At 44.6% G+C, this 22,379-nt stretch overlaps 3 protein-coding genes across 3 annotated transcripts; 2 read left to right on the top strand and 1 right to left on the bottom strand.

Annotated features, from left to right (window-relative positions):
- The first annotated feature begins 7,997 nt into the window (after window positions 1-7,997).
- On the top strand, window positions 7,998-10,862 carry si:dkey-21c1.4 (ATP synthase subunit f, mitochondrial). Its single transcript, XM_024386400.2, has 4 exons — window positions 7,998-8,621; window positions 8,889-8,990; window positions 9,684-9,800; window positions 9,893-10,862. The coding sequence occupies exons 1-4, from the start codon at window positions 8,408-8,410 to the stop codon at window positions 9,919-9,921; spliced, it is 462 nt and encodes a 153-aa protein (XP_024242168.2). The 5' UTR covers window positions 7,998-8,407; the 3' UTR covers window positions 9,922-10,862.
- Window positions 10,611-18,540, bottom strand: LOC112223395 (BRD4-interacting chromatin-remodeling complex-associated protein-like). The gene is made up of 12 exons (XM_024386397.2): window positions 17,151-18,540; window positions 16,777-16,822; window positions 16,556-16,604; window positions 16,367-16,432; window positions 14,549-15,754; window positions 14,388-14,424; window positions 14,251-14,300; window positions 14,117-14,166; window positions 13,718-13,863; window positions 13,528-13,622; window positions 13,329-13,431; window positions 10,611-13,240 (listed from the first exon to the last, which is right to left on the bottom strand). The coding sequence occupies exons 1-12, from the start codon at window positions 17,176-17,178 to the stop codon at window positions 12,771-12,773; spliced, it is 2,346 nt and encodes a 781-aa protein (XP_024242165.1). The 5' UTR covers window positions 17,179-18,540; the 3' UTR covers window positions 10,611-12,770.
- A 1,463-nt stretch (window positions 18,541-20,003) lies between these two features.
- On the top strand, window positions 20,004-22,379 carry LOC112223398 (tubulin-specific chaperone C). Its single transcript, XM_024386402.2, has 2 exons — window positions 20,004-21,283; window positions 21,421-22,379. Exons 1-2 carry the CDS (start codon window positions 20,633-20,635, stop codon window positions 21,886-21,888), a joined length of 1,119 nt encoding a protein of 372 aa, XP_024242170.1. The 5' UTR covers window positions 20,004-20,632; the 3' UTR covers window positions 21,889-22,379.

Genomic DNA, 22,379 nt, shown 5'->3' with positions numbered 1-22,379 from the left:
TGCTTTCTATGCGCTACAGTCAATTATGATTGTATTAACTATTAATATACGCATACTGTATGATAGCTAGAAAATTAATTAGCTAACTAATGTTAGCCTGCCTAGCTACTTCTGAAGGAAAATGTTTTATTTCTACAATTTCCAAAAGCTAACCAAACAAAAACATTACTTTTATGAGATGTTTGTGCCTTCATGTGCATTAGTAGCACAATTTCTAACTTATTTACATTTGTTTTTACTTACACTTGTATGTTGACTCCATATTGACGTTGAGGTTTTAAGTTTTGGCTGACTTTAAAAATATATTTATTTATTTAACCTTTACCTTGGAAAGTCAGTTAAGAACAAATACGTATTTACAATGACGGCCTCCCAAAAAGCAAAAGGCCTCCTGCGGGGACGGGGGCTGGGATTAAAAATTAAAGAAAAATATACACTGCTCAAAAAAAATAAAGGGAACACTAAAATAACACATCCTAGATCTGAATGAATGAAATATTCTTTTTAAATAAATATCAAATTTATCAACCCATGGAGGTCTGGATTTGGAGTCACACTCAAAATTAAAGTGGATAACCACACTACAGGCTGATCCAACTTTGACGTAATGTCCTTAAAACAAGTCAAAATGAGGCTCAGTAGTGTGTGTGGCCTCCACGTGCCTGTATGACCTCCCTACAATGCCTGGGCATGCTCCTGATGAGGTGGCGGATGATCTCCTCCCAGACCTGGACTAAAGCATCCGCCAACTCTTGGACAACGTGGTGTTGGTGGATGATGCGAGACATGATGTCCCAGATGTGCTCAATTGGATTCCGGTCTGGGGAACGAGCGGGCCAGTCCATAGCATCAATGCCTTCCTCTTGCAGGAACTGCTGACACACTCCAGCCACATGAGGTCTAGCATTGTCTTGCATTAGGAGGAACCCAGGGCCAACCACACCAGCATATGGTCTCACAAGGGGTCTGAGGATCTCATCTCGGTACCTAATGGCAGTCAGGCGAGCACATGGAGGGCTGTGCGGCCCCCCAAAGAAATGCCACCCCACATCATGACTGACCCACCGCCAAACTGGTCATGCTGGAGAATGTTGCAGGCAGTAGAACGTTCTCCACGGCATCTCCAGACTCTGCCACGTCTGTCACGTGCTCAGTGTGAACCTGCTTTCATCTGTGAAGGGCACAGGGTGTCAGTGGCGAATTTGCCAATCTTGGTGTTCTCTGGCAAATGCCAAACGTCCTGCACGGTGTTGGGCTGTAAGCACAACCCCCACCTGTGGACGTCGGGCCCTCATACCACCCTCATGGAGTCTGTTTCTGACCGTTTGAGCAGACACATGCACATTTGTGGCCTGCTGGAGGTCATTTTGCAGGGCTCTGGCAGTGCTCCTCCTGCTCCTCCTTGCACAAAGGCGGAGGTAGCGGTCCTGCTGCTGGGTTGTTGCCCTCCTACGGCCTCCTCCACGTCTCCTGATGTACTGGCCTGTCTCCTGGTAGCGCCTCCATGCTCTGGACACTACGCTGACACACAGCAAACCTTCTTGCCACAGCTCGCATTGATGTGCCATCCTGGATGAGTTGCACTACCTGAGCCACTTGTGTGGGTTGTAGACTCCGTCTCATGCTACCACTAGAGTGAAAGCACCTCCAGCATTCAAAAGTGACCAAAACATCAGCCAGGAAGCATAGGAACTGAGAAGTGGTCTGTGGTCACCACCTGCAGAACCACTCCTTTATTGGGGGTGTCTTGCTAATTGCCTATAATTTCCACCTGTTGTCTATTCCATTTGCACAACAACGTGAAATTTATTGTCAATCAGTGTTGCTTCCTAAGTGAACAGTTTGATTTCACAGAAGTGTGATTGACTTGGAGTTACATTGTGTTGTTTAAGTGTTCCCGTTATTTTTTTGAGCAGTGTATATTAATATAGGACAAAACACACATCACAACAAGAGAGACAACACAACGTTACATAAAGAGAGACCTAAGACAACATAGCAAGGCAGCAACACAACATGGTACAAACATTATTGGGCACAAACAAAAGCACAAAAGGCAAGAAGATAAAGACAATACATCACGCAAAGCAGCCACCACTGTCAGTAAGAGTGTTCATGATTGAGTCTTTGAGATAAAACTGTCCAGTCTTAGCGAATGTACAATCATCGCGAATTGAATTGTGAGGTGTTTCAGGCCCGAAGTGAACACAATTGTATTTATTTTTATTTCACCTTTATTTAACCAGGTAGGCTAGTTGAGAACAAGTTATCATTTACAACTGCGGCCTGGCCAAGATGAAGCAAAGCAGTTCGACACATACAATAACACAGAGTTACACATGGAATAAAGAAACATAGAGTCAATAATAAAGTAGAAAAAGTCTATATACAGTGTGTGCAATTGAGGTAAGATAAGGGAGGAAAGGCAATAAATAGGCCGTAGTGGCGAGGTAATTACAATTTAGAAATTAAACACTGGAATGGTAGATGTGCAGAAGATGAATGTGCAAGTAGAGACACAGGTGCAAAGGAGCAAGATAAATACAGTATGGGGATGAGGTAGTTTGATGGGCTATTTACAGAAGGGCTATGTACAGGTGCAGTGATCTGTGAGCGGCTCTGACAGCTGGTGCTTAAAGCTAGTGAGGGAGATATGAGTCTCCAGCTTCAGTGATTTTTGCAGTTCGTTCCAGTCATTGGCAGCAGAGAACTGGAAGGAAAGGTGGCAAAAGTAAGAATTGGCTTTGGGGATGACCAGTGAGATATACCTACTGGAGTGCGTGCTACAGGTGGGTGCTGCTATGGTGACCAGTGAGCTGAGGTAAGGCGGGGCTTTACCAAGCAGAGACTTGTAGATGAAATGGAGCCAGTGGGTTTGGCGGCGAGTATGAAGCGAGGGCTAACTAACAAGAGCGTACAGGTCGCAGTGGTGGGTAGTATATGGGGCTTGGTGACAAAACAGATGGCACTGTGATAGACTGCTTCCAATTTGTTAGAGTGTTGGAGGCTATTTTGTAAATGACATCGCCAAAGTCGAGGATCAGTAGGATGGTCAGTTTTAGGAGGGTATGTTTGGTAGCATGAGTGAAGGATGATTTGTTGCGAAATAGAAGCCGATTCTAGATTTAATTTTGGATTGGAGATGCTTAATGTGAGTCTGGAAGGAGAGTTTAGTCTAACCAGACACCTAGGTATTTGTAGTTGTCCACATATTCTAAGTCAGAACCGTGCAGAGTAGTGATGCTGGACAGGCGGGCAGGTGCGGGCAGCGATCGGTTGAATAGCATGTATTTAGTTTTACTTGCATTTAAGAGCAGTTGGAGGCCACGGAAGGAGAGTTGTATGGCATTGAAACTCGTCTGGAGGTTAGTTAACACAGTGTCCAAAGAAGGGCCAGAGGTATATAGAATGGTGTCGTCTGCGTAGAGGTGGATCAGAGAATCACCAGCAGCAAAAGCGACATCATTGATGTAAACAGAGAAGAGAGTCGGCCCGAGAATTGAACCCTGTGGCACCCCCATAGAGATTGCTAGAGGTCCGGACAACAGGCCCTCCGATATGACATACTGAACTCTATCAGAGAAGTAGTTGGTGAACCAGGCGAGGCACTCATTTGAGAAAACAAGGCTGTTGAGTCTGCCGATAAGAATGTTGTGATTGACAGAGTCGAAATCCTTGGCCAGGTCGATGAATAAATCAAATCAAATCAAATCAAATTTTATTTGTCACATACACATGGTTAGCAGATGTTAATGCGAGTGTAGCGAAATGCTTGTGCTTCTAGTTCCGACAATGCAGTAATAACGAGCAAGTAATCTAACTAACAATTCCAAAAAAAACTACTGTCATACACAGTGTAAGGGGATAAAGAATATGTACATAAGGATATATGAATGAGTGATGGTACAGAGCAGCATAGGCAAGATACAGTAGATGATATCGAGTACAGTATATACATATGAGATAAGTATGTAAACCAAGTGGCATAGTTAAAGTGGCTAGTGATACATGTATTACATAAGGATGCAGTCGATGATATAGAGTACAGTATCAACGTATGCATATGAGATGAACAATGTAGGGTAAGTAACATTATATAAGGTAGCATTGTTTAAAGTGGCTAGCGCAGTAATGTCTCTTATCGATGGCGGTTATGATATCGTTTAGGACCTTGAGCGTGGCTGAGGTGCACCCATGACCAGCTCTGAAACCAGATTGCATAGCGGAGAAGGTACGGTGGGATTCGAAACGGTCCGTAATCTGTTTGTTAACTTGGCTTTCAAAGACCTTAGATAGGCAGTGTAGGATAGATATAGATCTATAGCAGTTTGGGTCTAGTGTCTCCCCCGTTGAAGAAGGGGTTGACCTCGGCAGCTTTCCAATCTATGGGAATCTCAGACGATACAAAAGAGAGGTAGAACATGCTCGTAATAGGGGTTGCAACAATTTCGGCAGATAATTTTAGAAAGAGAGGGTCCAGATTGTCTAGCCTGGCTGATTTGTAGGGGTCCAGATTTTGCAGCTCTTTCAGAACATCAGCCATCTGGATTTGGGTGAAGGAGAAATGGGGGAGGCTTGGGCGAGTTGCTGTGAGGGGTGCAGGGCTGTTGATCGGGGTAGGGGTAGCCAGGTGGAAAGCATGGCCAGCTGTAGAAAAATGCTTATTGAAATTCTCAATTATAGTGGATTTATCGGTGGTGACAGTGTTTCCTAGCCTCAGTGCAGCTGGGAGGATGTGCTCTTATTCTCCATGGACTTTACAGTGTCTCAGAACTTTTTTGAGTTTGTGCTACAGGATGAACATTTCTGCTTGAAAAAGCCAGCCATAGCTTTCCTAACTGCCTGTGTATGATTGGTTCCGAACTTCCCTGAAAAATTGTACTTGAGAACTCTATTAAAAACTGAGGGCTGAGGGGCTTGCGTTGCAAATGTCCCTTGCTTGGCCCTTATTTGAAGTGTTCCTACAATTTTAAAATCCCTTATGTGGGGGGGAATGAATCGTGGGAAAAGCGATTGGAGCCATTTCCCAGTTTGATCACTATGTTTTATTAGTATTATGGCTCACACCGTGGTACTCTATAGGCAGATTTTCATGCAAATATAAAAATCCACATAAAAACAATATGCGCATTTTCCCACCAGAGATGTGTTTCCATCACATTGACTGCGGTTGAATTCCCATGTAGCGAATAAAAAATACAAATTGAATGGGTTTCCATCGCATTTTCAACTGGGGTTTTCTCACCAAAAAAATGTGCGTTATATACGTACACTGGTATTGACACGTGTTGGCTAGCCAACAGTTTGCAGTTACAGGTATAATGAGAATATTATAATAGCCAGAAGAGTAAGATCATTTGTATTTGGCAAAAGGCAGCCAAGCATCGACTATCATGTCACCAGAATAAGAAGATCCTCGGTATTTATTGGAAAGCAGTTTCAAACTCATCAACTTCCACTTTCACTGCCCTGTAAAGTTCATCATAATTTATTTAATCTGTAGCCGAATAAACGGTATTCTTTCACGACGAGTTGTTGTGGGAGAACCGTACAATGTCATCACGTGACTCCAAATTTACTTCGATATGAGAGTTATATTAATATTTGCGCATAAAAGCGTTCACACCGAGATTTCTACAATTCTCGCATAATTCATTTTACCGACACATTTAGATCCCACCTTGTCTAACGTATTTTCTTTACTCGATATATTGAACGTTTACCGACAAAATCTTGTTTCCATCAGGCCTGTTATGGCATGTTTTATCCTACGTACTTTACTCGCATTAAAAAGGTAATCCTTGGTTCCAGTCTCTCTGTTCAGGCTGGAGCTGTAAGCAAAGATGTTTATAAGTAACCCAAGATAGACTACAGCCTCTCGTTTTCAATGGGAACAATGAGTCAGAGTTGGCAGAACAAGCAAGGACGTGGGCAGAGCCAAGCGTTCTAGCGTTATTTGCATATTTTCGTTATGGAACGCCTACTCTGTATTTCGCGTGTGCAATATTTATTTTATTTTTAACCTTTATTTAACTAGGTAAGACAGTTAAGAACAAATTATTATTTACAATGACGGTCTACCCCGGCCAAACCCTTAACCAGACAGCGCTGGCCCAATTGTTCGCTGCACTATGGGACTCCCAATCACGGCCGGTTGTGATATATCCTGGAATCGAACCAGGGTCTGTAGTGATGCCTCAAGCACTGAGATGCAGTGCCTTAGACCGCTGCCCACTAACTAAATTCTCCCTTGCACTCATTCTAAACAACTCAATTTGTAGAAGCTTTGCCAAAGTGTAAAGTCTACAAAAATGTGATGCTAGTGTTTCGAACAGAAAACTGTATTGAGATCAAATGTTTCATAGATGAGAACATTTGCGCGAGAAAAGTGGACTTGCTTTCTAATTTCAAGCGCCTGTTTTCTGTCATTCACTACCGTGCATAATAATTCCAGCGAGTACACGCTCCTTCGCGTTTCATTTGATTTGGCCTTCCCACTTCCGTCCACTGGGCTTCCGCTTACCACCATATTTGGTAGGGAGTGTAAACGCCGAGCGGATGTTTCACATTTATACATCCGGTGAAATTTCTGTCTCATTGTTCTATCTGTGGGTGTAGCTTCCACTAGGGGTCAGCAAAGATCTATTTTTCAACTACCACGCACACTTTCTCTAGACTACGAGATACATTGTTTCGTTTTTACCGTTACAAATCTAACCAATTGCTGTATCGGTAACGAGTGCAATAACAGTTCGTTTAGAGAAAGTACTATCAGACATTTCTAAAGCTTTATTTGTGCTGAAAATATTTTCGATGTGGAATTATCTAGCTAATTTCCTCAGGCGTTTACTTGTGCTACCCAAGGGGTCTTTTCCAAAAGTATTTAGCTGACAAAAATGTTATGGTTGAAACAACGTGTGCACCAAATGTTCCACGCGTACAGTAAAATGACACAAGTTTACATTTCGTCAAGAAGAAGATGATAAGCATTAGAAGATGTTGAAGTGCCGCTGGTTTCGTTCTAGCAACCAACAAACGGCAAGTAAAATTGATTCTACCACTCAAGACTCATGTCATGCGGGTTATGTAAGCCAACATGGCATTTCCCATTGTCAGGAGTACGACTCTGGCTATGCAGACTATAAAAGCCTAATAATGGTCATCAAACTCATTAACACATTTGATTGCGAGAAAAGTAATGCATGTAATACATATTCATGTATAGATTATGTAGAGTTTTTCTCTTAAGATATTAAAGCTAGAAAGTTATTGGTTGAAAATAATTTCATCCTTTGTGTCAAACTCTGTCAGACCATAATAACAACATCATATTTACATCATCTATAATCCTGTCTCTTTTTCCAGCAGTGATGTCATCCTCCAGTGAAATATGCCCGTTCTGTGGGAAAAACTTCAAGAGACTGAACAGCCACCTTCCCAGATGCAAGATGGCTCCGGTCACCACAACCACACAAAGGTCGCAGACCCCCCCTGGCCCAGCTGACCTCATCACAGACAAGAACAGCAAGAAGACATCTTTCTCATCGTCTTCTTCATCACCATCAACAACTTCTACTAAGAGTAAGAAGGCATCATCTTCGTCTCCATCACCAGCGTTATCACCATTGGCAACTACAACCAAGAGTAAGAAATCATCATCATCATCATTGACAACTACTAAAAACAATAAGAAGACACCATCACCTTCCTCATCGTCATCAACAACAACTTCAAAGAAACGGCAGAAGCTCCTTGATGAGACTTTCATTCTCTCCAAGGACAGTCTGGCAAAAGATCCAGCCAATATCCACACAAAACCCAAAGCGATAGCCAAACTCAAAGCAGTCCCTGCCACAGCCCCAGTCCCTGCCACAGCCCCAGTCCCTGCCACAGCCCCAGTCCCTGCCACAGCCCCAGTCCCTGCCACAGCCCCAGTCCCTGCCACAGCCCCAGTCCCTGCCACAGCCACAGCCCCAGTCCCTGCCCAGCCCCAGCCCCAGTCCCTGCCACAGCCCCAGCCACAGCCCCAGTCCCTGCCACAGCCCCAGTCCCTGCCACAGCCCCAGTGAGCACTAAAGCCAAAGCTGCCTCTAAGAAGAAGGTTTCACTGAGGGAGCAGATTGAACTATCCGCTCAGACAGCCAGAGCTGCTGCCACACTATCCCAGGAGCCTTTACCAGGGGCACAGAGTGAAGCAAGACCCTTCTGGAAGGAGGAGGTGGGGAGCAGTTGGGAGGATGGGCAGGGGTCAGGCAGTGGTCAGCCCAGACCCAGCATACAGGACCACACCACCGTCAAACCTGACCGTCTGTACAGCAAGACAATCGCACTGGACCATAACCCAACCATAACCTCTGACCTCAATAAAGACCGTCTACGCAGCAAGACAAGCAACAGGGGACCACTCATGGTCAACCACGTTTCAACAGTACTGGACCGTGTTCAGACCACAACCGCTGATCGCAACAAAGACTATCTGTATAACAAGACCAGAAGACTGCTCACGGTTGAACTCGGTCAAACCTCTGTGAGGACAGAGTCAGCAACAGCCAATCAGAGCGTGACAAGGGAGAAAGCGCCATTCGACACCAGGAAGTATGGCACTGAGCAGAGGATCATGGGTCTGTAGTGTTTCTCTGGTCCTACTGTATTATGACTGCCTAATCCATTGACATCTCTACTCCCTTTAGATGAGACTAGCACTAACTAACTGGTTAACCATTGACATCTCTACTCCCTTTAGATGAGACTAGCACTAACTAACTGGTTAACCATTGACATCTCTACTCCCTTTAGATGAGACTAGCACTAACTAACTGGTTAACCATTGACATCTCTACTGCCTGTAGATGAGACCAGCACTGATTGACTGGCATGTTGTGTTGTAGGTAAACTGTCTCTAGGGGAGGTGAGGCTGAAGGAACTACCTTGCTGGATCGCTACCAGAGCTCCCCGCAACCCCAGAAATGGAGTACAGGCCCTGATCAGCGGTAGAAGACACTCTACACCAGAGATCATCAACTATATTCAGCTATAGGACGATTGTTTTTCATTGAGCGGATGGTCAGGGGGCCGGAACATAGTTACAAATCATTTGTAGACTACAAATTGACCGCAAGAAGTCCAAACAGACATTTGACAAAAACATAATTTTAATCCTTGCTTACATTTGTTTACGATCACATACACTGAGTATACAAAACATTAAGAAGTTACTGGCTACTAAGTTGCTTTGAAAGTAGTGGAACCAACTTTTAATGTACACTGAGTGTACATAACATTAGGAACACCTGCTCTTTCCATGACATAGACTGACCAGGTGAATCCAGGTGATATTGATGTCACTTATTACATCCACTTCAATCAGTGTAGATGAAGGGGAGGAGACGGGTTAAAGATGGATGTTTAAGCCTTGAGACAATTGAGACATGGATTGTGTATGTGTGCCGTTGAGGGTGAACGGGCAAGACAAGATTTAAGTTCCTTTGAACAGCATATGGTAGTAGGTTTTTATCTTTTTAAATGTTTTTTTTTTTTAATATCAGAAAACTTGGTTGCCAAATAAAATGCCAGTAGGGGAACCCAGCCCGACAAACATATACACACATTCACACACAGTGAATCTATTTGGTTATCCCATGATATCTCTTTTAGGTCCATCTACCATCTCTTTCTTTCTCTAGGATGGCAGTGGTACTACAGGAGGTATATAGATGTGAGGAAAGGTGGAGTGGGAGGAGTGGCCATGCTGCTAGCAGGATACTGCGTGCTGGGCTACACCTGGCACTACCCACACATCAGTAAGTGTGTGACTTCAATCTTTCTTTAAAAAAATTGACTGACTTTCTTTTATCTTTATATGTTTACTGACTTGTGTGTTTTCCCTCATTAGAGCATGACCGCTGGAGGAAGTACCACTGAGCCCTGCTGAGTGGTAGGGGTCAAACATAGGGGAAACCTCTTCAATCTGGGAGCGCGCCCCTAGTGGTGTGGTGGAGAAACATTTTCCAACAGGAGACATATTTGACAAGCTGCAGCTATGGCGAAAACGCTTTGGCTTTATACACATATTCTTCTGTGTGGAAGGAGATCAAATGTATGCAGAAGCAACACTGAGGTGCCCAGGGAAATGGTCTCATTTCAGTTTGAAGTTTTATTTCTTGTAGACCTTGTGTACAACTCTTTAAGTATTTATGTCGCATTTGCTGTTGTTTTGTTAACTGTTTATGAAAGGGAAGGATATCTCAATGTTACAGCACGTCTGCTTCTAGGACAAGTTAGAAATGAATTGTGTTCTCTCTAAACTAGTGAGAACAGCATCAAAGCTAATTCAGCACTCCTAAAGGACTCCCAGCCAATCCAGCAAGTGTCACTGTTGGACTGTTTTTGTTTAAACTGACAATGTACTGTGTGTCGCATGCCCTCCCAATCAATGCCTCAAATGATTGAATGTAGTCATGACCAGCCATGAGACAAACTGGCCCAAGTATAGTAATACTATAATAACAAGTATTACAGTGTGTGTGCTTGCAGTATTTAACTGACTGAAGGTTGTACCAATACTACATGTTTGAGAAAGGTTAAGTTTCAAATGAATCAGGCTATGCCCATTTATGATTGTATTCAAAATTAATTTATTGTTGACTTTTCTTTCTGTTGTAGTGAACACAAACTAAAAATGAACACAGTATTTGTAATGATTTCTTTTGGAACACTTCATAGCCAACAGAATACAAAATGTTTTTACATTCTTTTTCTTTACAAAAAAGTATAAATATTGTTTCATTTTTATATATAGATATATATATAAAAACTATACAAATCATGTACAGAGTGAGACAAAAGTAAACAGTGAAAATGGGGGTAATGAAGTAAAAATGTGTCACTCCTTGCCAGAAAGAACCTAGTATATCAACCTTAGGCACTCCTGTGTGAAACGACTGTTCCCCATTAAGTGCACTACTTTTGCTCCACGCCACATAAGCTTGTCAAAAGTAGTGCACTATCACAGGCATAGGGTGTAATTTGAGACATGGGGGTGGTCAGGACCAGGGCTGAAATACAGAGGGTTGACAAGACAACATGTAAAACAGACAGCTGTGTTCTCTCTCTAAAGCCTTCAGTCTGTTCATTCAGTCAATTTATGAGCATAGACACTCCCCTCTCTCTCTCTCCTGTTGATTAGGGTATAATTGTTGGGCGGGACAGGAGGATTGAGTGAAGTGATGGATAGAATAGAGGAGAGGAAAGTTAAGCAGGCGAAGTAATGAGTGACATTCGTCCAGCGTACGTACGCAGAGACATACAACCCATGACCTTCCAGGGTCATTAAATCTCACCATGGTTACAGTGGTTGCGTGTTAACTTCGCTGCTACACACATCCCTAACAACACAAATCATGATTTTAAAAAAATAAAAAAATTGAAGCCAAAAAAAGATAAACAAGGCGAAACATTTCTCCCTCAATCTGAGGAGTTAGTTCCCCCCCAGCACCAATACACTCTAATGAGAGTGAATGTGTGTGAGTGCAGAGGGGCGTCACATACCTTTAAGGTACAAAAGAAAAAATGCCAAATAAGAAAATGACAACTGACAGAAAACCAAAAGCTGCTTGTTTAGTCGTTATATAGACACAGAGTGTGAGTGAGTCTCTCTGGCTTGACTTTACCGTGAAGACTGAAGTAGAAAACACAAAAATATTTGTTGTAGTTTTCCAATCCATCAATTACTACTGTATTTTATGTGTAGGTGTGTAATGTCAGGTGCAAAAAGGACATTTCTTACAAGGCTTCTTCATGTAAACAATTCAAGGACAACGTAGAATTTCTCAGGCACAGAATCATCATCTTCCTCCTCGCTGAACTTCAGCATTGTGGGACGTATCCTAACATTGGGTTTCAGGAATTTAGGAATGTTTGTATAGAGGTCAATGAGAGAGGGTGTCGAATTTGGCCAACAAAAAATGTAATTGGTCATTTCCTTCATGAGGCTTATTTGATCAAATAGAAGTTTTGCAATGGTTAGGTTGTTACAAATGCACTGATATAAGTGGACACACGTGGCATTAATATCTGAGTTGTACCTGTTGTCATAGGATACTGTATATAGAGAACTCTTCGTGGATATAACTCGTTTTAAAGTGGCCATTGGGGCTTCCACCATTTTAAAGTAGCCAACTGGGTGGGGATTCCTATGAGTTGGAAGCAATCGGCTAATGAAGAAGAAAATGTACTACTTTAAAATGGAAATAGCCTCAATGGCGCTGCCCATGCTGTCACAGACGCTATGATGGCACAGATACAGAGATGAGTCCTCCATCTATCTCTATGGCCTGTTATTCACACACGTATCTTCCCTCTCATTGGCTAAAATAGTCCTACCTGATCTCGCCACCTCCCACCTGCCTTCCATCTTAGAGGACATGTATTTCCATTGTTAGAGCAGTCAATCGACTATTTTGTCAATATAATAGACAATCTTTGCATCCTCTCCCCACTCACACCCAACAGGATATGATGTCACAAAGATCATGACACCTGGCTGTTCTACAGTAAATATAATACTGTAACCATAGAAATACAATCTAGATTATATTTCTATGGCTGTAACTAACTCAGAACTGGTTGAAGTGGACTAACAATGAGAGAGAGAGAAGGAGAAAATAAACAACAAACATGTCATCCCTGGAGCGAGCTGAGGGGAAAGGATGGGAGGATGAGAGATGGAGGAATGGAAGGATAGAGTGATGGGCACGTCTGCCTGTCAGTCTCTAACATTCTAGAATGCTGTTGACGGCTGCCTCTAGAACCGAGTCTGTGTCGGGCGGGGTGGAAGGGAGTGGTAGGGGGACCTGGGGGTGAGAGGGCAGGTGAGACAGGTGCTGAGTCTGTTCCGTCCCTGTCGGCACTGCCGCTGTGGCCGTAGCAGCCACGTTTCCAAGGTGATAGTTGCTGTTGTTGTTGTTGCTACAAGCAGCTTTGTTTCCATAGTTGCTATGTTGAGTTCTCTTCAGGTCAATGATACTCTTATAAGAGTCTTTTCCTCCTCCCCCACTACCTCCCCCCGGGTCTCCATAGCCTGACTGGGGGTCTGTCCTGTGAGGGGGGTCTGTGTTCAACCCCCCAACTGACTGTCTATGGCCATGGCTGGACGAGAGGGAGGAGAGAGGGTCCAAGGGGAGGCAGGGGGGAGAGAGGAGAGACGGCTTCACCGCACAACAGAAATCTTCCAAGAAGCCATCTATGGAGAAAGAGAAAGAGACATGATGAAAAATAATGGTCCACAGCTTTTGAATGATCCACATTCCTGCCATTTCCCTCCTCCTCACCTGGGTCAACCAGTATCATACGTTTGTCCTGTGTCAGGTTCTGCCGTTCCTCTTGGTTAAAGGTCCTGTCAATCATCACCATCTCTGAGGAGGGACTGGAGCGCTGCAGGAAGAGAGGGACTTAGCAACATCCTTACAATTTTGAAGATAAACAAGTATTTGTGTGTATGTGCATATGTCCGTGTGTGTGTGTTCTCACCTCAGCCTCCACCATCAGCAGTCGTCTGTATTTGTTGATCATAACCTGGGTCCTCTTCAACACCTGAGTCGCCATCGTCTCAAACTCATCATCCACTGGTACAGACAGAACACAGTGTCACACACACACACACACACACACACACACACACACACACACACACACACACGGTGTAGGGGAGGTTTCTGACCTTGAGAAAACTCTTCCTTGTTGGGCGGAGCACCGTGGAACATGTGGTAGGGGAGGAGTCTGTGCAGTGCGTCGTCCAATGAGGTGAAGCGGGTGATGTCAGGTGACAGAACCCCTGAACGATCCATCGTCAACTGATGTAGCATCCTGCAGACATACACATTGTACACTTGTCGCATACAATCAGTATAAATGCACATGTGGATATACTCACATCTATAACACTGGAGGCTGCTGAGGGGAGGACGGCTCATAGTACTGGCTGGAATGGAGTGAATGGAATGGTATCAAACGTATGGTTTTCATGTGTTTGATATTATTCCATTCCAGCCATTACATCATACCGTCCTCCCCTCAGCAGCCTCCACTGATTTATACGCACAAAACACACACTACTTACATTGCTCCTCTGGTGAGCTGCTGAGGGGCCTGCCTCTTCTGAGCGCTGACCTACAAGAGACACGTCATTTTCATCATCACGCACACAAACACAGACTAACACACAAACACACACGTGTGCAACATGTAGACTACCTGTGTGTTTAGCAGGGAGTCTTGGCTCACGGAGGTCATTGTTTTCACAGCTAGGAGACAAAAAAGGAAACAGAAATCAGGAGAGGGGTTTCTTTATGTCTGTAACTACACACAGACACATAAACTCATATACAAACCTTTGTTTCCAAGGAGGTTGACAAGCTGTGTCTGAGCCTGTGACAGGAAGTGGAGAAGAAAACAACAAAATATTTATAGAAACGAATACAAAGAGGGTAATAATTGAGAGAGAGAGAAAGAGAGAGAGAGTGAGCGAGTGGTAGAGAGTTGTAGTTAGTACCTGTGAGTATTCCTCATCCTGTGTGGCAGTACCAGTACCAGGGAGAGACATGGGGGAGAGGGAGCTGCTGTTCTGAGTCACTGCGAGGCGCTGCACTGGGCTGCACGACACCTGACCCCGAACCCCTGCGGTCGCTGTGCCAACCAGCGTCAGACACCCCTGATTTGATGCCACCTGGATGGGGGCAGGGCTAGTACCAGGAAAAGTCTGCCATTTTTGGGTCATGGCTCCTCCTACTCCCACCTGACTGCCTCCCACCTGACTGCCTCCCACTTGGATCAGCTGACCACCCGCCGTCGCCGTGAAGTTCTGCCCGGTGACAAGCTGCACTGTGTTCTGATTGGCTACCATGGTTGATTGGGATGGGTCTGAGGAGCCATTGTGGTGGACCAGGTACTGCCCTGGGGCCAAATTGGCCTGGACTTGTTGTCCCTGGTTCTGCTGCCCCAGCGGAGAGTGGACCAGGATGGAGCCGTTAGCTGTGTAGTGTCCCTGGGCCGCAGTGTTAACCATGGTGGTGGTTGTGGTCTGGAGTCCCAGGCTGTAGACTGTCTGAGCCCCAGCTTGAAGGGGTTTGGGCTGGATAGGTCTGACCAGGGCCTGGGTGCCCCCTGGTCCTCTCTGGATGATGATGTTCTGCAGGGGGATGTTTTTAAAGGGCAAGCCCACCTGGTTCACCTGGCCCACTTGGGAGGAGGCGGTGAACACCTGCCCCCCTGCTGCTACTCCCCCCATCACCCCCCCGATCTCCCCACCCTGCCGGAGGAGGATCTGTTGGACCCCTCCACCTCCGAAGGACCCCAACACCTGGATGTGCCCCCCTGCCTGGCCGTTGGGCAGCTGGGACACCTGGGATACGCCCTGGAGAAACTGACCACTGGGAAACGCTGCTGTCGCGGTGGTGACCCCGCCGCTGTACCCCCCCGAGACCAGCTGGGCGGGGAATGGAGAGGGGGCCGGAGGGGGAGGTGGTTGGGAGTCTAGCATGGCCTCCTGTTCCAGAGTCTGTTCAGTGATGTCTGCCTCCATGAGAGACTTCTGCAGGATGTCAAAGTGCTGGTCCTCTCCTCCTCCAAGATCCATTCCTCCTGGAGATGCTCCTCCCCCCAGCTCATCCTCGATGAACGATAGGCTGCTGGAAAGCTGGAGGCCAGCCCCCGCTGAATCCTCAAACTCGCCATCTTTGAGGCCAGAGTTAGAACCAGCCTGAGAGAGAGAGAGAAAAATAACACTTTATAACTATAATTGATACTCAAGGTACTCAAAGTGCTTTACATAGTAGTGGGAAGTTCACACTATCCACCATCAGTGTCTATCACCCACCTGGGTGATGCACGCCGACCATTTTTGTGCCAGAACACTCAGCACACATCAGCTATCAGGTGGAGAGGTGAGTGATATATGCAAATTAGGAGGATGATTAGATGGCCACGATGGAATGGGGTCATGGTTGGGAATTCATCCATTACACCAGGGTAAACACCCCTAATCTTATGATTAAGTGCCATGGGATTTTTATGACCACAGAAAGTCAGGACACCTGTTTAATGTCCCATCGGAAAGACTGCACGATAGGCGGGGCAAAGTCCCCTTCACTGCCCTGGGATCTCCCTAGACCAGCGGGAACAGTATTGGCCCTACAACACCACTCCAGCAGCATCTGGTCTTCCATCCAGGGACCGACCAGGACTGATGCTGCTTAGCTTTAGAGGCAAGCCAGCAGCGGGATGCAGGGTGGTATGCTGCTGGCAACTACACAGGTTCCGTCAGTATATAAACCCACTGGCAGCAGGTAAGTAAAGGTTTACTAAGACTCACAGTGTTACTAGTGAAGAAGGTTCCAGCAGAGCCGTACGCTGCGTTCGTCACATCATCCTCCTCAATCTGAAGGAGAAAACACACAGTCACTTCACCTGTATCACAAAGCAGCCTGCTAACTTTATTAAATATTATGTTAGTTTAAATAGGCATGGATGAACTAGTAGACCAGAGGGGGGAAACACTCACAGACTTGTTGGTGGAGCCGTGGAGGTAGTCATTCAATGCCTGCACATCTCTGGAGAGGGAGGGAGCTCGAGTCAGAGACAATCTGATTTTTTTAAATGCAATTTAGTTAACATTTGTAGCCCCTGGGCAACATACTTCTCTGTTCCACCTGCCATTATGAATGCCTTAGTGTTAGATATGTTATAGACTATGTTTGTGATTTAATTGTCAAACAGATTTACCCTATAATATCCAGAAGACGGCGATCGTCCTCATCATCCATGACACCTGGGAGAGGTGAAAGCAGAGAGGGACGAAGTGAGAGGAGGGTTGGATGAGAGCAGAGTGAAGGATGATGTGAGAAAAATTATGTGTAATGGAATGAAGGATAAGTGGAAAATATTCTATTAAGGCTTTTAACTGTATACATTCTGTAACTATGCTAAAAATGCTCAAATGCAATATGGGTTTTTATTCAAACCCCTGTCACTACTCTAGATAGAGGCAACAATTCCTATGAATGCTTATGAGCACTAAAGGATGCAGAAACATTGAGAGTGGGCCAATAAAGAGTGGTGTGTGGTGACAGTTGGTGATGACGCAATAAAACACTCACAGCTTTCTGACAGCGGGCATGGAATCATTAATTAACCACCCTTTATTTTCTGTGCTGGAGTAGAAGGGAGCAGGGTGAGAGAGACAGATGGGAGAGAGCGAGGTTAAGAGAACAGTACGTACAGTATTGCCCCTATCCCTCCACCTAGTATCCAGATTCCCTGAGAGTAATAATATAGGATATTTTAGCAGACGCTCTTATCCAAAGCGATTTACAGTCGTGTGCAAACAACCCATTATTCTGGCGTTGCAAGCACCATGCTCTCTACAGCAGACCGCGAGTGACGCTCCCGAACCCTTCTCCTGCATATTGGTCGTCTCTCCTGTCACCTCCCATAGAATGAAGATGGCCATCGGTGTAAATAACTCCACCCTGTTCAATTTCAAGGTTGTCTGGGAGTTGAACGTTTAGAAAGCATTTTATAGCCAACATTCCACAGAACTAACTCCTATGATGTTGACCTTCGTCTCGTGACGGAAGGGGCCATAGAACAGTGAATAACAACAGTATCATACTATTCTCAAGGGCGAACCTGTTATTTGGTTAATTCATAGAGCCGCAATGGCAGAGTTAAACAAGGTGGGGCTTTGAAAAATGGATTGCCAGTGTAAGGGGCCTAATATACTGTATACTAATATATCCTAATATACTGTGTCCCAATGTGTCCCAATTTTAGACTTATTTTTTTTTACGTATTTGTATCATTCATTCGATGTCATGTCGAATTACAAATCTGATACATTGTGTCCAGTCAGTGATGTAGCCTCGTACTCCCGTATCAGTCTGGAAAAATGTAGCAAGTCTGAAACAAAATGGCGACTCCGCCACCATCTTTATTTGAAAGAAAAGCCTGATGATGAGACTCAAAACAATGCGACAAAGTCTCAGCTACAATTGAGTAGTTCAATGTAAAGGGAATTACACGACTATGGTTAATCAGATTTAACAGGCCGTTTTGAAATGGCGAAACTAGTTGCATTTTGTATAGTTGGGCTGCTAGTTTGTCCTTAACAAAACATGTGGCATACGCAGATAAGCGTGGCACTTTATATGCAGTTCCACCCCCCAAAAAAAGGAAACAAAACAATACATTTTACTTCACAAATTAAACCGATATACGCGCTCTTGGATGGTCCCTTCAAGTATTGTTAGTTAACGAAAGATTAGTTGAAAATAATCTGATGGCGTCGTAGTATGTCGGCTGCGCGTCTAGCTAACCGTAGCTAGCTTTATAATGTCCCTCTGCCCATTTCATCGGGGTTATTTTCTGCCATAGCGGCGAGCTAGCACCACTAAACATTGCATTTATACGTGTCAAATAACGTTTAACTGTCCGAATTCACACGCAGTGTCAAAAAAAAAAAAAAACCTGTGAGTTGGCTTGGAAATATCAAAGATTTGACTAGATAAATTTGGCCGAATGTGGGAAAACGAGCAGCTATAGCTTGAACTCAGTCAGCTAGCTGGCCAATAAATGCAAAAAATAAACACACAATATAGCATTTCCTCTCCCCCCCTTACAACTCGCCCAGTGGTCGGAGTAGGCGTATAAGAAGAGATAGCTAAACCAGCTCATCCGAAGAATAGTCGAAACATTTTTGCTCCAATTGAATTTCGACATGGCAATAACACCCTCCCAAATCTTAGCATTGTGCTGAGTCGAGCCGACAGTCGTGGCACGACGCTCAATCTTCGGCGTCGTTAAACAAAGCCAGTTTAATGTATAGCTTGCTATTTTTTTTTGTTTATGTCATGTCCCCCCCCCCCAAAAAAATAGACTGAATCGACAGACAATGAATCGTATTGGAGCACAACAACAACAACAAAAAAAGCCTGTCCTTCCAGCCTCTAGCTGACGTGCTCCTTCTCTGTTGGGGTAAAAGCGACCACTTGTCTTCTACAGTATTTAACTCATCTGCCAGCATGCAAAACGTCACATTTCTCTCGATTTGCTGAACAGACGTATTTCAAATCGTGGAATTTACTAGAGCGTGGAGATTTCCATCAAGCAGCTCTTGGGGCTACTTATTTGACCGAGGATTTCTTTTTTTTTAACTGGTAAACATCGGCCTGTTCTTGGTTAGCTCCGTTGTCGCCTATTTAGAAACGTCGGACAGAATTCGTTGACACGGTTAAACGGACTAAACAGCGTCGAGACATAAATATTTATTTCGATTAGCATAACATAAAGACGACTGAAAGAAGGCAAACCCTTACTCCTGTCTCACTCTTCTTGAAACCCAATATCTCCATTTGGCAACTTTTAATTTGCTCCCCCCCTCCTCCTCCTCCCTCCCTCCTTTCCCACTCATATATTTTTCTCACTGTCCCTGTTCTGTCTCAGATATATTTCTCTCCACTCTCACTCTATTCCCCCCCAGAAGGAAGGGAGGAAGGAGGTTGTGTGTGTTTTTTCCTTGAAATTTTATCACAAAATTATAATACACTCAAAGGGAAACTCACCGTCATGAAAAAGCAGTGCCTTGTCAACGGGGTTTCCTCGCCATCACAGCACGGGTAGTCGGGGTAGTGCCGCTCCAGCAGAAGGCAGCAACATCAGAGCATTCTACAGATAGCATTGCAATATTCCATAGTACTCACATAGGACAACCAAATAGTTACTAAACTATAAATACTGAAAAACTATGTTCTACCATTCATTATTATTATTTTTTTTTACTTAACAGATACTTAAATTCTCCCATATGAATAGGAAATTGTTTTACTGTACACTTGGCTATTATGAACGGTAGGGGGCCACTAATAGATGCCACACCTTGATGTGGCTGCTTAAGTAATTGAGGAGGAATGACTACAAAGAGATCATCAAAACGAGGGCGTTATTCCGCTCATATACCCTCCAAGGGCATATAGGAGGGCGGTAACAGCTTTAATAAGTAATCTTATTCATAGTGCTGCTCTGTACACCATGTTTCAATAAGAGATTGGGGTCAACTATGTATACCGCAATTCAATCTATTGTGGTGTGAATTCATGTAGGCCTATTTTATTCCATATAATATAGACCCATTTCATAGTATTGCAAACAGTTACAGCTGTCTTCTTTGGACGAGTGAAGTTATTCCTCCCTGCAGAATAATACAATGTTACTGCATATGAAAGTGAGGTGTGTGTGACATTGAGGAATAAATACACTCTTCTACATCTACTGTGAAGGTGGCCCCTGATATACTCTTTAACTATACTGAGATTAATTTTATATTCGCCTCGATTTAAAACCCAGGAATCCTTCCATTTGTTTTCGCAGTAGGGCACGATAGAACATGGGAAACATTATAGATGGATATTTGTTATGGGTTGCAGAAACAATCGTGTATGAACCTGTGGTTTGGCTGACACCAGCTCTCGTGGGCACTGTGGACTTTTGGGTCTAGGTGAGAGTGGGGAAAACGTAAGAAACGCCGTTCCATAACCCACCAATTAAGTGACAGTATAGCCACAAGAGGGGAGGGATTTATCCAATGAGAATGCCGTTTGTTACGAAGCGACATTATCGCTTCCGCATGTGCCGACACAACAACACAAACGAGAATATGGATGTGGAGAGTGGTATTTGTCAGGGAAACGGGGACTCTGGGCCTAGTGAGTTAGGCGTGAAGATCCCCGAGGGGATGCTGAAACGGGAACAGGATAGGCTCGAGGACGTGGAGAGAAAGAAAGAGGTGAAAAAGAGCCAGTCTGTCACGGAGGAGAAGAGCGGGTTCTTCACCGCGACGTTCGGCAGCGAAAGGGCGGCTATCGAGAAGTTACTGGCTGGTTGCTCGGGGGCTACTGACCGTGTCCTGGCCACGAAAACCTTGGAGGAGGTGACTACTAAAACACAACAGCTCCAGAAGTTTCTAAACGACAGCATTGTGTTTTTACCGCAGTACGAGCTGAGACAGGCACAGGTGGCGCTCCAGAAACTACAGAACTCTCTGGCCGAGAAGAGAGATGAGATTCTCCCCAAGAAGAAGTTCGCCTTTAGGTCGCGTGCAGCAAATACACCCAAAGTAGATCCACCTGTCGCGGACCCAGCGTCACCTGTAACACCTAAGGATTCTGGCCGAATTAAAGTGGATGGAGCCATAAGCCCCCCAGAGCAGTGCGGCTTCTCCCACTTTGAATCCCAGGTAAAAGTCCCTAACAAAACACGATTCATTAAATAATTTCTTATGAGAATGCTTGTCTCTAGTCAACTGTGCTGTAGATTCTACTCTTTGAAGGTATGTAGTTTAAATGTCTGATGACCACTGTTTGTCTTTGGCAGGTGCTGACCAAGACAGCGGAGGAGATCAAACAACAGGATGTTCTCCTGACCCACCTGACCAATTGCAAGGTCAGACTCCTGGGATCCCCAAGCACCGTCCACATCAAACACGTCCAGAACTGTGAGATCTTCTCTGGGCCGGTCTCCAGCTCTGTGTTTGTGGACCACTGCACCGGCAGCACCCTCTCCTTCCCCTGCCACCAGCTACGGACTCACCACACTACTGACACACAGGTCTATCTGCATGTCACTAGCCGTGCCATCATAGAAGACTGTCAAAGGGTGTGCTTTGCCCCCTTTGCCTGGTCCTACCCGGGTCTGGACCTGGACTTTAAGGTGTCTGGTCTGGACCGGGAGAGGAACAACTGGAACCAGGTGGATGATTTTAACTGGCTGGCCATAGGGACCCAATCACCTAACTGGTGTGTCATCCCAGAAGCTGAGAGAAGAACTGAATGGGACTCCTAGAGACATAAATAAAGAGCCTGTCAATCAAACAAATGAAGTGTTTTCTTATTTACTAGAATGTATGTCGTTGACTTCAACAATCACTCAGTCCTGATGGTGACAAAGCCTTATGTGACTAATGCTGATGGGTTGTTTCATAATGTCCTGACAGGGTTGACCGTGTGTGTATTTTATATGTATATATATATGTATGTGTGTGTGTGTGTGTGTGTTTACGCATTGCTGCTTTCTCACTACCCTACTCTGAGCAGTACAATTAGAACGTTAACCACAGGTAATGTCACTAACACAGTTTGTTACACGTTCATTTATTCAGAAAGGACCACCTTAGTCTGTTAAAAAAAAATATATATATATATATATATATATAATAGCCACACCTTAATGTTTACAACATGCATTTCTTTCACTGTTCTCATCTGTGGAAGTGGTCTTGGTGAGTGTTAGTGAAAATGTAAATAAAGGGTTTGGTTGACAAACCAATAAATCTG

The sequence above is a fragment of the Oncorhynchus tshawytscha genome, linkage group LG24 (genome assembly GCF_018296145.1).
Source record: "Oncorhynchus tshawytscha isolate Ot180627B linkage group LG24, Otsh_v2.0, whole genome shotgun sequence".
Classification (NCBI taxonomy): Eukaryota; Metazoa; Chordata; class Actinopteri; order Salmoniformes; family Salmonidae; genus Oncorhynchus; species Oncorhynchus tshawytscha.
Note: the sequence above shows the minus strand (reverse complement) of the source record. Positions and strands in the feature narration are given on the sequence as shown.

Coding starts and splice junctions, on each gene's coding strand:
- si:dkey-21c1.4 (XM_024386400.2), top strand. CDS start 8,408: ATGGTCAACCACGTTTCAACAGTACTGGACCGTGTTCAGACCACAACC. Junction 8,622..8,888: donor CACTGAGCAGAGGATCATGG/GTCTGTAGTGTT, acceptor GTTGTGTTGTAG/GTAAACTGTCTCTAGGGGAG. Junction 9,801..9,892: donor CTGGCACTACCCACACATCA/GTAAGTGTGTGA, acceptor TTCCCTCATTAG/AGCATGACCGCTGGAGGAAG.
- LOC112223395 (XM_024386397.2), bottom strand. CDS start 17,178: ATGATTCCATGCCCGCTGTCAGAAAGCT. Junction 14,301..14,387: donor CAACCTCCTTGGAAACAAAG/GTTTGTATATGA, acceptor TTTGTCTCCTAG/CTGTGAAAACAATGACCTCC. Junction 13,864..14,116: donor CAGCTCACCAGAGGAGCAAT/GTAAGTAGTGTG, acceptor GTATGTCTGCAG/GATGCTACATCAGTTGACGA.
- LOC112223398 (XM_024386402.2), top strand. CDS start 20,633: ATGAGAATGCCGTTTGTTACGAAGCGACATTATCGCTTCCGCATGTGC. Junction 21,284..21,420: donor TCTCCCACTTTGAATCCCAG/GTAAAAGTCCCT, acceptor TGTCTTTGGCAG/GTGCTGACCAAGACAGCGGA.